This window comes from Callithrix jacchus, chromosome 14, assembly GCF_049354715.1.
Source record: "Callithrix jacchus isolate 240 chromosome 14, calJac240_pri, whole genome shotgun sequence".
Taxonomy (NCBI): Eukaryota; Metazoa; Chordata; class Mammalia; order Primates; family Cebidae; genus Callithrix; species Callithrix jacchus.
In genome coordinates this window covers 22,538,552-22,553,234 of record NC_133515.1, presented here as the reverse complement: position 1 = coordinate 22,553,234, position 14,683 = coordinate 22,538,552, and the positions used below count along the sequence as shown (strand labels likewise).

The 14,683-nt window shown below is 42.2% G+C and overlaps 1 protein-coding gene across 4 annotated transcripts in view; it reads left to right on the top strand.

Moving 5' to 3' along the window:
* The window catches only part of MERTK (MER proto-oncogene, tyrosine kinase), a 142,835-nt gene extending 128,676 nt beyond the window's left edge, over positions 1-14,159 (top strand). For all 4 annotated transcript variants that reach the window (XM_035271974.3, XM_035271977.3, XM_035271975.3 and 1 more), the window contains 4 exons: positions 4,087-4,196; positions 6,060-6,219; positions 6,884-7,020; positions 13,143-14,159. In XM_035271974.3, coding sequence (XP_035127865.3) covers positions 4,087-4,196; positions 6,060-6,219; positions 6,884-7,020; positions 13,143-13,656 — 921 coding nt within the window. In that variant the 3' untranslated portion in view covers positions 13,657-14,159. The remainder of the gene's footprint in view (positions 1-4,086; positions 4,197-6,059; positions 6,220-6,883; positions 7,021-13,142) is intronic.
* The last annotated feature ends 524 nt before the right edge of the window (positions 14,160-14,683 follow it).

Here is a 14,683-nt window from a genome sequence, read left to right as displayed (position 1 = left end):
AGGTTCTGCAACTACTGGGATGACTTCTCCAACTCAAAATGATTTTCAGCAGAGATATGGGATCTCGTGAAATAAAGCCCAGAGGTAGCACAGCTGCAGAGTTGGCCATTTTTGTCCTCAACATCAAGTGTGTGAAAGTGTTCCACCTTTCTCTGTTCATCTGCAGCCAGCGCTCCACCTGGTTACAAGATACCGGCAACTTTTCCACCATCACATCCTCACACACCAGTCTCCAGAGACAAAAGAGAGGCCTATCTTTTGTCTCTTCTTTCTTTCTCCCTCCTCTCTTTTCCTGGAGCAGTGCTTTCTTTTCTTTTTTTTAAGATGACAGCTTTATTGATTCAAATATTATATAATTCTCCTATTTATCCAATTCAGTGGTTTTTAGTATAATCACAGAATTGTGCAACTATTACCACAAACAATTTTAGGATACTTTTCATCACCTAAAAACAAAACAAAACAGACCCCATACTCTTTAACTGTCAGCTCCTAATCCCTTTTACCCTCCTTTTTCCCAGCCCTAAGCAACCACTAAACTACTCTCTCTCTTCTCTCTCTCTGCCTATTTTAGACATTTAATATAAATAAAATCATATAAATTTATAATCTTTTGTGACTAGCTTCTTCTACTTAGCATAATATTTTCAGAGTTCATTCATGTATAGCATGTGACAGTATTTTATTCTTATGATTGAATAACAGTCTGTTGCATAGATATACAATATTTTCGTTATTTATCTGTTGATGGACACAGGTTATTTACTTTTGGGCTTTTATGAGTAATGCTCTGTGAATATTTGGTACACATTTTGTGTTGACTTATGCTTTAAATTTTCTTGGGTATATACTAACTAGAATTGCTGGGTCATATGGTAATTTCAATGTTTAACTTTTTGAGAAACTACCAGCTAGTTTTCTAATGTAACCACATCATTTTACATTCTTACCAGCAACACATGAGGGTTCTAATTTCTCCATGTCCTCACCAGCACCTCTTATTATCTGACTTTTTAAGTCTAGCCATTCCAGTGGCTATGAAGTGGTATCTATGATCTGGATTTGCATTTCTCTAATGACTAATAACATTGAGCTTATTTTTATGTGCTTATTGGCCATTTGTATGTCTTCTCTAGAGAAATGTCTATCTGATCCTTTACCCATTTTTAATGTGACTATCTTTTTATTATTGGTCTGTAAGAGTTCTGTATATATTCTGTTTTTATTTGTTTGTTTGTTTGTTTATTCAAGATGGAGTCTTGCTCTGTCACCCAGGATGGAGTGCAATGGAGCAATCTCAGTTCACTGCAACCTCTGCCTCCCGGGTTCAAGTGATTCTTCTGCCTCAGCCTCCCAAGTAGCTTGGATTATAGGCATGCACCATCATGCCTGGCAAATTTTGTATTTATAGTAGAGACAGGGTTTTACTATGTTGGCCGGGCTGAGCTCAGATGATCCACTCCTGACCTCAGATGATCCACCAGCCTCAGCCTCCCAAAGTGCTGGGATTACAGGCAAAAGCCACCACACCCAGCCTGAGTTCTGTATATATTCTAGATACAAGTTCCTATCAGATGGGTGATTTGTAAATATTTTCTTCATTTTGCAGGTTCCTTTTCACTTTCTTTATGGTGTTCTTTGAGACACAAACATTTTTAATTTTGGCAGAATCCAGTTTTCTTTTTTTCCTTAGATTGCTTGTGCTTGTGGTGTCATAGCTAAGAAACCATTGCTTAAGCCCAAGTCACAAAGATTTGCCCTTATGTTTTCTTCTAAGAATTCTATAGTTTGGGGTTTTGCATCTAGGTCTTTATTTCACTTTTGATTTAATTTCTGTATATGGTTTGAGGTCGAGGTTCAGTCTCATTTGTTTTCGTGTAGCCATTCACTTGTCTCAGAAACATTTGTTGAAAAGACTATTTTTCCCTTATTCTCAAGTGGACTTGACATCCTTCTTAAAAGTCAGTTGATCATACATGGGTTTATTCTTAAACTTTCAATTGTCTTCCATTGATCTTTATTTTTTAATTTTAATTTTTATTTTTTTGAGACGGAGTTTCGCTGTTGTTACCCAGACTGGAGTGCAATGGCTCACCGCAACCTCCGCCTTCTGGGTTCAAGCAATTCTCCTGCCTCAGCCTCCCAAGTAGCTGGGATTACAGGCACGCGCCACCATGCCCAGCTAATTTTTTGTATTTTTAATAGAGATGGGGTTTCACCACATTGACCAGGATGGTCTCAATCTCCTGACCTCGTGATCCACCCGCCTCGGCCTCCCAAAGTGCTGGGATTATAGGTGTGAGCCACCGCGCCTGGCCCATTGATCTTTATTTTTATCCCAGTACCATACTGTCCTAATTATAGTTGCTTTGTAGTAAGTTTTTAAGTTGGTAAGCTTGAGTCTTCCAACTTTGTATGTATTCAAGCTTGTTTTGGCTATTCTTGGTTCCTTGAGTTTCCATATGACTTTTAGGATCAGCTTATCAATTTCTACAAGGAAGCCATTTGTATTCTGATAGAGCTTATGTTGAATCTGTAGATCAATTTGGGGAATATTGCTATTATAACACTATTAAGCCTTCCTATCCATGAACACAAGATATCTTTCCATTTATTTAGATCTTCTTTAAGTTCTTTCAGTATTTTATAGTTTTCAGAATATAATTTTTATAATTCCTTGTTAACTTTATTTCTAAGTATTTAATTGGATTGCAAATGGTTTTCTTAATTTCATTTTCAGATTATTCATCACTAGTATATAAAAATACAGTTGATTTTTCTATGTCCATCTTGTACCCTACAACCTTGCTGAACTCATTTATTAATTGTGCTACATAATTATTTTTTAAGTGACTTTTGATCACGGTCTCCAAGAATAACAGAAATGTTCTAGGAAAGCACAGCACAAATGAATAGTACCTGATACTCATTACACCTTCATGAATGACAGTAGGATGTACTATTTCTTAGGACCTGAATCCTTTCCTGGAAATTAGCATCCAGAAAACCAAATACCCAAATAATACAGAATAGAGGCATAAAACTTCCATGCCTGATTTTTAAACAGCTCCGTTACTTAAAGGTAAAGATTAAAACATTTCATTTATTTATACAGTATGTAATTGACATGTTTCTTGGTTAGAAAATAAAAATTATTAAAAATGCAATGTCTTCATGACATTTCCATTGCATTGGAAAACTCATGTTTGGAAAGCAAACCATGACAAATCCAATGCCTTGGGGAGGGTACATAATGGATGGACCCATTCATGACTACCAAGGACTGTGCAAATCCTTTTCTGCAGGGCCATGATAGCACTAAACAAGTACTATATAGAAGTTTTATCAGTAGTCATTCTCATAACTTATGCCAACAGTGGCTGGTTTTCTAACACAACAATCTTGTTTGACTTTTATAAGCTAGAGAAAACACTAGACTGTTGAGATTTGTAGGAAGTCCCTACAGGAAGGAAATGAAAATTCCTCAATATGTACTTCCAGTGCTTTGGCCCTGTGATAAGAGGTAAAGACTCTCCTAATTTCTGTTTAGAAGAAACAAGTATCTTTCAAAACATTTCAAAGTGAAATTGTAGCAGATAGGGGTGCCTTGAAGCAGTTCATCCTAAGTGGATTTTTTGCCTCCCAAACATTAGACCCCTGACACACACACACAGACACACACACACACACACACACACACACACATACACGCCTCATGACTGCTGAAGCCAGACCACCTGTCCCTTTCCCTCCTCTGTGCAATGTGTGTGTTCTGTCCCACTCTGAAGGATACAGGGGAAAATCACATTCGACCTCATACCTTGTGAAAAGAAACTATGTCATTCACTGTAAATACTTTTAAAGATGGGGAAAAAAGAATATATTTGCCAAGAAGTTTAAGGGTTTTTTTTAATTCCTTTTTTAAAACCTTATTTGTGGTATTAGTGATACAGAAATAAAATATTTGTTTCCTTATTGCATTACTACACTGTAACAAATTAAAGCATCCTTTCTCCTTAAGTGGAAACCACTTATAAGTTTTCCTTTTTAAAGATAGTCTTTCTTCTTGTTTCCTCTATCATCCAGCATATTCCTGTGCAGACACTATTGAAGTTCATGGTGGATATTGCCCTGGGAATGGAATATCTGAGCAACAGGAATTTTCTTCATCGAGATTTAGCTGCTCGGAACTGCATGTAAGAGTCCTTGGCCATCCTGGAAGGGTTGGGACCTCATGGTGTTTGGTCTTTGCAGAGTTAGGGGGATGACCTGTTCCTGTTTAGATAGGGAAGGAAGCTGTAGTCAGAGGGGGATGGTATGGCTTGCTCCGAAGATGGAAATACAGTTGAGGGTTTGGGCGTTTTCACTGCCTCTGCGTCTGAGAGTCTGCTTGGCTTCCAAAGCTTTCCCCTATAACTCCAGTTTTACCTTGACTCTCTCACTCAGGTGGGAATGTGAGGTGTGACCCTTGTGATCCTTTCCATGCATCAACTAGCTTTGGACCTAGAATTCTGTGTACATCACCTCATCATAAAGACAGCAGTGAAAATCATAAAGGCTTTCCCTAAGTTTTCAGGACACTTCCTTAGGAAGAAGTTTTGTACTTTGAATACATGGAAGCTTTCTTTTCACAGCAGACAATGGCTTCATTATACAAGAAATGTGGACTTAAGTTCTTCCCATTCCTTCAGTCTGCTTCAGCAGAGCCGTTGTCTGCTGTAAATCTTCAAAAACAATAACTGTGTCTTGATTTTAAATTTATTATTGCAAGAAGAGGGAGTGGTCCTTCAATGTATTTTGTCATTTGCTTTTCTTGGTCAGAGATGTGACCATAAGGCCTGCCGCCTCATGCCTCCAGCCAACCCTGCCCCTAGGGCTCCTACTTCTTTCACCTCATTTTTGAAAACCCTAAAGAGGTTTTGGTTTTGTTATTGTTTTTATTTAAATAATTTTTCAACCATGAAGGGAGAATCATGAAAACTCTTTTTCTCTTAGTATTTCCTTCATCTTTTCCCAACAGGTAGGGTGACCAGCTTTGCAGCTGAGCTTGGCCTGAGGGGTTTCTCAGGACATGGGATTTTCAGTGTAAAAAGTCAGTGTCAGGCAAACAGGGACAAGTTAGTCTTCCCCAGACCACTTTATATCTATTTCTTTTTCTTCTCTTGCTTTTCTTCCCTCTTCTCCTCCTCCTTCTTCTTGTCTAGGAGCTGTTTTAATAACTTGGGCTACAAATGCAATGTAGCCCTTTAATTTCCCGATTAATTCCTTAAGCACCCACCTGGCCATCTTAGCAAGAAGCCCAGCATCTTGCTCTTATTGCATGTAATTCCCCTTCTTCCTGAGACTCTCAGAGGGCTTACTTAGTCCACAGGGTCAGTGCTGCTTCCAGACCTCTCGGAGGAAGGCTACTGGGGTCCTAGGTCAGTCCACCAGAGGGCCCTGGTTTTGAGCTGCTGCTGTTTCTACTCCTGCTGTTCCGCATCTCCATCCTCTTCAGCTTTTTCTATCCACTATGCACAGGTACCCTTGCTGGTTCACATCCCACACACACAAGAGTGATGCAAGATTCATGACTTGAGGCCAGGTGTAGTGGCTCACGCCTGTAATCCCAGCACTTTGGAAGGGCAAGATGGGCAGATCACTTGAGGTCAGGAGTTTGAGACCAGCCTGGCCAACATGATGAAACTCCATCTCTACTTTAAAAAAAAAATAGCCAGGTATGGTAGTGTGCATCTGTAATCCTGGCTACTCAGGAGACTGAGGCAGGAAATCACTTGAACCCAGGAGGTGGAGGTTGCTGTGAGCCAAGATCGTGCCACTGCACTCTAGCCTGGGTGACAGAGTGAGACTTCATCTCAAAAGTCTCAAAAAAAAAAAAAAAAGATTTTTGCGTTTGCTCTTGCTCTGCCATTGGTCCCAAAGCAGCATCCTCACAGGCTGGTAGTATCTCTACGTTCTTTTGGACAGTTATCACGAGTGTTTTCACCTGTATCTGATACAGACCAGTAATTTGAGGCATTGCTTCTGACACTGCTGAAGGCATAACCTGCTCTCTGTAGGTTGCGAGATGACATGACTGTTTGTGTTGCGGACTTCGGCCTCTCTAAGAAGATTTATAGTGGTGATTACTATCGCCAAGGCCGCATTGCTAAGATGCCTGTTAAATGGATCGCCATAGAAAGTCTTGCAGACCGAGTCTACACAAGTAAAAGTGATGTGGTATGTACACAGCTATGATTCAGGGACCCCACGTCGCAAAGATGTGGACACACTGAAAGAAATGACTTCAGCTGGTGTGGCAAGACATTTTACTCTTTGATAAACTGAAGATCGGGAGTTTGCTCAGACCTCTCTTTTATTTCTTACCAGATACTTTAATTCAGGTGGAACGGTAGATGTGAAGCATCCTGACATTCAGAAGACATGTGATTTGCAAAGGCCCTTAATTTCTTCCCATTTTTCCTTGCTATCAAAGGATGAGTCATTGCCCACAACTAGGATATTTCATAGTCACATTAAATTGAATGAGTTCATCCAGTGGCTCTTAGAACTTAGATGCTATATGAAAGAATCATGCCCTTGACCCGAGGTTAGGAAAAGAAGGAACCTCACAACAACAGTGGAGGAGAGCATTAAGCAGATGTGTGACAAGGCTGGTTCTGCCTCTGTCAAATTTCCCAGAACAGCTTTTGTGGAAGTGGGGAACTGCGACACTCCAACCCCACATTATTGCGGCGTTGGGAGAGGGTAGTATGTCTCACACATAATTGCCAGCTTTGTGTGCGGTCATCAGTGTTTAAGGAAATGACCTTTCCCAGTGAAAAAGTCCATTCAGGCTTGGTGGAAAGGCTTGCATCCTAACTTGTTGTTGCTTTGTTCCCAGTGGGCATTTGGTGTGACCATGTGGGAAATAGCTACGCGGGGAATGACTCCCTATCCTGGGGTCCAGAACCATGAGATGTATGACTATCTTCTCCATGGCCACAGGCTGAAGCAACCCGAGGACTGCCTGGATGAACTGTGAGTAGGCCTCTCTGTGTCCCTTGCATACTCTGCATGGGGCAACCACTTGGCTCTGCAGTGACCTGGGAAACACAGCTGTGGGAGGGGAAGGGGACTGCTGTAAGCCAGGTGGGCATGTGCAGAGGGTGGCACCCGCAGACACCCCAGGTCAAGAGCCATTCCTGATGTGGGAGATAGTGTGTGGTGTCTCCAGTGAGACCACTGAGCCTCACTCATCCAAAGGGCCTCAGCCTCGAAGGGCAGGCACTGTCAAGACAAGGCAATGGCACCTGTCCTAAATTTCCTGACACACCTCTAGGCAATGTATCCACAGATAAATAAGTTTGCCTTATAGTGCGTAAGGTGCTTGAATGATTCCCTCACCTTCTTTGGGTCCAGTTATCCTTCTCTTTCTATGTAGCTTTTCACATACTCCATTCACAGTAGTACCCTTCATCAGGAAACTCAGAAATCAAAACCAGTGACTTTGAGATAAGGCTGCTCATCAGATAGTCTAACAATTCAATTCCTTGGCCCTGTTCCTGGAAATTATGATGCTTTTGGTACAAAGTGGGCCCAGAATTGTGTTTCAGAATGCTCCCTGGGGCTGGGTGCAGTGGCTCATGCCTGTTATCCCAGCACTTTGGGAGGCCAAAAAGGGAGGATTCTTTGAGCCCAGGAGTTCAAGGCCAGCCTGGGCAACATAGTGAGACCCTGTGTTCATTAAAATATAATAAAACAAAATGTTCCCTGAGAGATCATGTGTTTAGACAGGAGAAAGAAATACCAGCTGTGACACACACACACACAGCACACATATCCCATCCTGCAAGGCCCCTTCTTCATGGCCAGGCAGTCTGGGGAAGAGACCTAGGCCTTGGAGGCAATAGGCCAGGCTCTACCTCCTAACTGGCCATGTGAGTGGCCATGGCAATTAATCTCCCCCAAACACTTTGCTGACTTTATTAAAATAATTTCTTGTGGCACTGCTGGTAGCTCGGTGATGGTGATTTGTACCTTCCTAATGGGGAGTCTCCTCCCTGTACAATAAGGGTCATGGGCTTGGAAATGGGCATTTTCACCATATTTAGCAGGAACATTTCAGGACCATGGGCCTGCACTGGGTCTGTCATGGAGTGCTATGGCCAGGCTGGCACAGATAAATGTGGGCAGCACCCTCCCTACACACACACACACACACATACACACACTCACACAGCCACACATCCTGCTGCCTCACATGGGAGAGAGAGCCTGGGTCCATTTGCCTGCAGTCCTCCCAGGTTCCTTCTGAGCCAAAAAGAAGGCAACTGTTGTAATCAAAGCCTCATCTCGTTGGCAGTGGTTGATGGTTGTTATTGTGGTCATAAATGTATAACATTAAGAAGAGAAACAAGCACTTTAAATCCTTTTAAACATCCTGAAATGCTAATAAAATTAGTTCTAGGGTTTCATGGTAGTTTTAAAAAGTGCCATGTTTATGAAGTGCCTGCTTCTGAAAATAAGGAAGCATTTCAGTCAAACTATTGACTATGGAAAGAGTTTTGTTGCAGTTTCATTCTTAGCTTTCCTCGGTTGACTATTTGCAGTGATTAAGTTGGGTCTGTTGGGTCTTAGCAAGGTCTAAGCTGTGTCACATTGTGGTTTTTTAGAGCCAAAACAAAGGAATGCTGAGTCGGTTTTCTGTGAGGCATTTTAGGGGCCAAAGCAGCAGAGTCAGCACATGCCATGTGGCTGGGGAAGTCAGGCGGAAAAGGGATGAACCTGCCACCCCCGCCTCCTGTGTGCTCTGTGCAATGGGGGTGCTAAGGCATCTATAGCTGTGCTGTGGCCCTGGGACCCTCGTGAGCCCGGCTTTCTTCCCTGTCTCCTCTCGAATCTAGACACTGGGTAACAACAGCATTCCCCAAAGAGGCCTCTGTTCCCATTTCTGAGATGTTTCCTTTGAAAAATGAACTCAGGCTGAGTGCAGTGGCTCATGCCACTTTGGGAGGCCAAGGCAGGAGAATTGCTTAAGGCTAGGAATTTGAAATCAGCCTGGGTAACATAGCGAGACCCCGATCTCTACAAAAAGACATTAGCTGGGTGTTGTGGGGCATGCCTGTCGTCTAGCTACTCAGGAGGCTGAGGTGGGAGGATCACTTGAGCCTAGGAGATCAAGGCTGCAGTGAGCTATGATCATGCCACCACACTCCAGCCTGGGCAACAGAGCAAGATCCTGTCTCAAATAAAAACAACAAAAACCAAAGAAACAAATCTAAAATGTTTCACATGATGGCTGAAATAGTAAACATGAGGGAAAGGTCAGTAACTCTTCTTAGTGATGGAGGTAGAGGTCACAGATTAGAGCAGGGGACCTGTGTCAAATGGACTGGCACTGCCACTGACTGTTGGTGTGACATCAGTCAGTCCCTCTCCCCTCCAGGCCTCAGCTGCCCTGTCTGTGAGTGGGGCTACATCTCTTTCCTCATGGGGCTGCAGTGAGGAGTAAACAGTTAGGGCCCATCAGGCCACACAGCTGGCACTTGCTGGTCACGTTCTACCTGCATCAGCCACCTTGAAGCTGCTGTTGTGTGGACTCAGGGGCTCCTCTCTGGGACTTACCTGATGCCCATCCCAGCATCACCCTCCCGCTTCACACACCTGACCAGCCTAGCATTGCCCTCACACCCTTGTTCATCCTGGCACCCAAGACCTGGCGTGTTGGCTGGTACAGAGCCAGCCTGCCTCTTGCCTGCTGCTTGTCTGCCCCAAGGACCCCAGCTTACACCCACTTTCTCCATCTCAGAAACCCTTCTCTACCCATTGATATCTCCACTGCCACCTGAGGTATCCAAGATCTGGAAAAGGGACAAATGGGAGCCACAGTGGGCTGAGTGGCAGAGCTGGCTAGATGCCAGCTAGCACAGTGGAAGCACAGCTGATGGGAGACAGGCATCATTTCCCTGTGCAGACTTGCAGCCCTGCACTCGGCCATCCTCAGAGCTTGCAAATATGAGTAAAGTTATAAATTTACAAATTTTGTAAACGTATATGATCGTATTTAATTTATTTATATATTTATTTTTAGAGACAGGGTTTCACCATGATGGCCAGGCTGGTGTTGAACTCCTGACCTCAGGTGATCCACCCGCCTCAGCCTCCCAAAGTGCTGGGATCACAGGCATGAGCCACCGCACCTGGCCTTGTGCCTTGTATTTAATTGTGATAAAATATATGTAACATAAAACGTGCTCTCTTAACCAGTATGCATAGCTCAATGGCGTGAAGTACATTCACACTGTTGTATGATCATCACCACCATCTGTCTCCAAGACTCATCCTATCTTGTAAAACCGAAACACTCTAACCATTAAACTAATCCCCTTCTCTCCTCCTGACAGCCCCTGGCAACCTTTATGGTTACATCTTTTATAAAATCTCAACAGAAAAATTAAAATGACCATTTACAAAGGCAGTTACCAAACTTTTTTTTTTTTTGAGACGGAGTTTCACTATGGTTACCCAGACTGGAGTGCAATGGCATGATCTCAGTTCACCGCAACCTCCGCCTTCTGGGTTCAAGCAATTCTCCTGCCTCAGCCTCCCGAGTAGCTGGGACTACAGGCACGCACCACCATGCCCAGCTAATTTTTGTATTTTTAGTAGAGACGGGGTTTCACCATGTTGACCAGGATGGTCTCGATCTCTTGACCTTGTGATCCACCCGCCTCAGCCTCCCAAAGTGCTGGGATTATAGGCGTGAGCCACTGTGCCCAGCCTACCAAACTTATTTTTCTTTCTGTTCATAAAATTTTATAAAATTTAAATCACTGAATATCACAGGAATATCACAGCCTTCCTATTATTTACCAGGTGGGGGCTTCTTATTGATCTCCTTGATCTACTGCTATGAAATTGTCCATTTGTGGGAGTAGGTTAGACAGTTTACATGTTCACCATGTCTTTAAAAGTCATATTTATATTTTATATGTTTGATAAAGTATTGAATATAAGAGGAAAAAGTTTCAAAATGACATTGCTACTATTCTAGTTGGAAATAAAGATAAATTATTTAAACATTTTCCCCTAAGACATGAAATAAATGAAAGTAAGCTAAATACCACAGCCTCTTGCTGAAGGAATGAAAAGGAGATTATGTCCCTAAGAACAGAATGGCTCAAAGCTCATCTCAGATGCAAACAATCAAGGCTCTGTGGAAAACAGAGTCATGCAAATTGATTTATGCCATGAAAACCTCAAAAATAAAAACAGAAACTGTCTGCCAAATCTAAGTGACCATCTAAAGAAGGTAAGACAGGGAAACAAAAAAGATCCTGTAGGCTTGAGATGAGAGCCAGGATTGTGAGACAGGGAAATGTGCCATACCATTGTCTAGGTGTCCTATGTTCAGGATCAGTTTCTTTATACGCATGGCACTTTGCCAGCCTCCACCTTCCAGATGCGTGTGCAAGTGTTTATAAAGGCTGGAATGTGGACAGATGAAAAGATATTATTATACATCTACATGAATGAGATCTGCATGTTGTATATGAAGTACCTTGTTAGTAGAATTAGCCAGAGGTTCTGTAGGCTATAACTAAATGTAAGTATGGAAATTGCATATTTCTGTTTATAAGATGCCAGTAACTTATTGCATGCGTCAGATGATTTAAATTTGGGTCTTTTTTTATCCAATGACATATGAATATCAATTTCTCAAAACAGAAAAGAACCAAAATGAAATGATGCCTAGGTGTGCTGGTGCGCATCTTTCATCTTATTAAAAAAAACAAAATACATAGCTGGGCACAGTGGCTCATGCCTGTAATCCCAGCACTTTGGGAGGCTGAGGCAGGCGTATCATGAGGTCAGGGGTTTGAGACCAGCCTGACAAACATGGCGAAACCACATCTCTGCTTAAAAATACAAAAATTAGCCACGTTAATTACAGGTGGTGCACACCTGTAATCCCAGCTACTTGGGAGGCTGAGACAGGAGAATTGCTTGAACCGGGGAGGCGGAGGTTGTGGTGAGTCAAGAATGCACCATTGCACTCCAGCCTGGGTGACAGAGTGAGACTCTGTCTCAAAAACTATATACATATATTTAAATATATATATATGCATATGTGTGTGTGTGTGTGTGTGTGTGTGTCTGTCTGTATGCCAATTAATATGCCTGGCCCTAAAATGTCAGGTAAATCAATTATAAGAAAAAAAACATTTTTAATGAATTGATGATATAACTCACTCTTTATCTCATCCTATTGACTCCTAATTGTTATCTGTCTTACTGTGCTTCATTAAATGTCCCTCCATTGGAATTCTTAACTATGAGACACTGGGATGAAAAAACCACCCAGAAGTGAGTTGTCTCTATGAAGCAAAGTGGAAGGGGTCATGAGGAGCACTTGGATGCAGGAGTTGTCCAATCTGAATCTCAATCCCTGGCTACTCATGTGGCCATGGCATGTTCTGTAATGTCCCTGAGCCCACTGTCATCTTCATTACAAGTGACAAGGACAGGGCTATTGAGAAGACTAGATGAAGTGATACACAGTACACAACTACCCTCTGCCCTAACCCCTGTTCCTGGCCTTCTTAGCCCTAGCCCCAGGGCCCCAGGGCCCCAGCTAACTCAGCTGTTCTGGTAACAACCCAGTTTGATGGCATAGGATAGAGGTCAGCAAACTTTTCCTATAAAGTGCCAAATAGCAAATATTTTTGGCTTTGCAAGCCTTTTAGTACTTGCTGAACTCTGCCATTGTGATATAAGAAGACATAAACAATGTGTAAACAAATAAGGATAACTGTGTTCCAATAAAACTTTATTGACAAAGCAGATAGTGGGCTGGGATTGGCCAATGGGCCATAGTTTGTCAGCCACTATAAAGTAACAGACCTAAATACTCCTTATCTGCAAAATTAGATATAACTGTCACATATGTGCTCTTTTCCTAGAAACAGAATCACTTTCCATGGAACATTTACAAAAGTTGTGTAAATATTAGGCCGCCAAAAAAGTCTCAATAATTTTAATAAAAAGTAGAATGAATGCTGATTAAAATGTGATAAAGATTCTATAAAAACAAAGGCATGGATTGCACAAAGAGATGGGGTGCTATGCTGGGAGATAATCCACTTCTTTTTAACTTCCAGATATGAAATAATGTACTCTTGCTGGAGAGCAGATCCCTTGGACCGCCCCACCTTTTCAGTGTTGAGGCTGCAGCTGGAAAAGCTCTTAGAAAGTTTACCGAACGTTCGAGACCAAGCAGATGTCATTTACATCAACACACAGTGGCTGGAGAGCTCTGAGGGCCTGGCCGAGGGCTCTGCGCTTGCTCCGCTGGACTTGAATATCGACCCTGACTCTATAATTGCCTCCTGCACTCCCCATGCTGCCATCAGCGTGGTCACAGCAGAAATTCATGACAGCAAACCTCACGAAGAACGGTACATCCTGAATGGGGGCAGTGAGGAGTGGGAAGATCTGACTTCTGCCCCCTCTGCTGCAGTCACAGCTGAAAAGAATAGTGTTTTTCCAGGGGAGAAACTTGTAAGGAATGGGATCTCCTGGTCCCATTCGAGCACGCTGCCCTTGGGGAGCTCGCTGCCTGATGAACTTTTGTTTGCTGACGACTCCTCAGAAAGCTCAGAAGTCCTGACATGAGGAAAGGTGAGAGGAGACATTCTAAAAATCAAGCCAATTTTTCTGCTATAGGAGTATCCAATTGGACCTGATGTTTTTGGTATTTGTCTTCCTTACCAAGTAAAACTCCATGACCCCAAAGCACCAGATGAATGTTGTCAACTAAGCTGTTATTAAAAATACGTAATATATATTTATTTAAAGAGAAAAAAATCTGTATATGGTGGAAAAAGACAAGGATATTATATTTTAATAAAACATTACTTATTTCATTTCACTTATTTGCATATCTTAAAATTAAGCTTCGGCTGTTCCTTGATATTAACTAACATTTGTACAGAGTTGTTTTGAAGTTCTTTTCTTTTTCATGACTATTATATGTAAAAATATTTGTGAAATGAAATGCTGTATTTGACTTGGCTTCTGGTCTTGATGTATTTGATAAGAATGATTCATTTAATGTTTAAAGCTTCCTAACTGATTAATTTTCTGATATGGCTTCCTAATAAAATATGAATAAGGAAGGGTATGTTGAACTTACTTGAGCCTTGAAATACAGCAGTCAGCAGCAGCCTGGCGGTTGCAAAGGAATTCCCTTAATGCCTGGCCCTCAGGGCAAATCCTCTGACCATTCTTGGCATTGCTTTCTAAAGATAAGGAAAAACCACCCCAGGGTCCGTAGATAAGGAACAAAAATTATTAAAGGATTGAAAAATACAATCTAAGTGGAAAGATTTTAAATCAGCTGCAGAAGGGAATCTGGCAGGTGAAGCACTTTTCTGTTTGGTAGGTGTAGCTCACAGGAGGTAGGTGCGGGCAGTGGTGCAGGGCACAGCTGAGCTCACATCCTGGCTCTGCCACTTCGTAATAGCCATCATTTGTAGAGTAATTGTTATGTTTCAGGCACTTTATGTGAACCATCCTATTTAATCTGTATGTCATTATAACATGGGTATAAATGCCATGGTCATGTATGAGTCAAGAAATCCAGGCTTAGAGAAATTGAATAACCTGCTTGTGGCCCACATCTGAACAGTGGAGGAGCCAG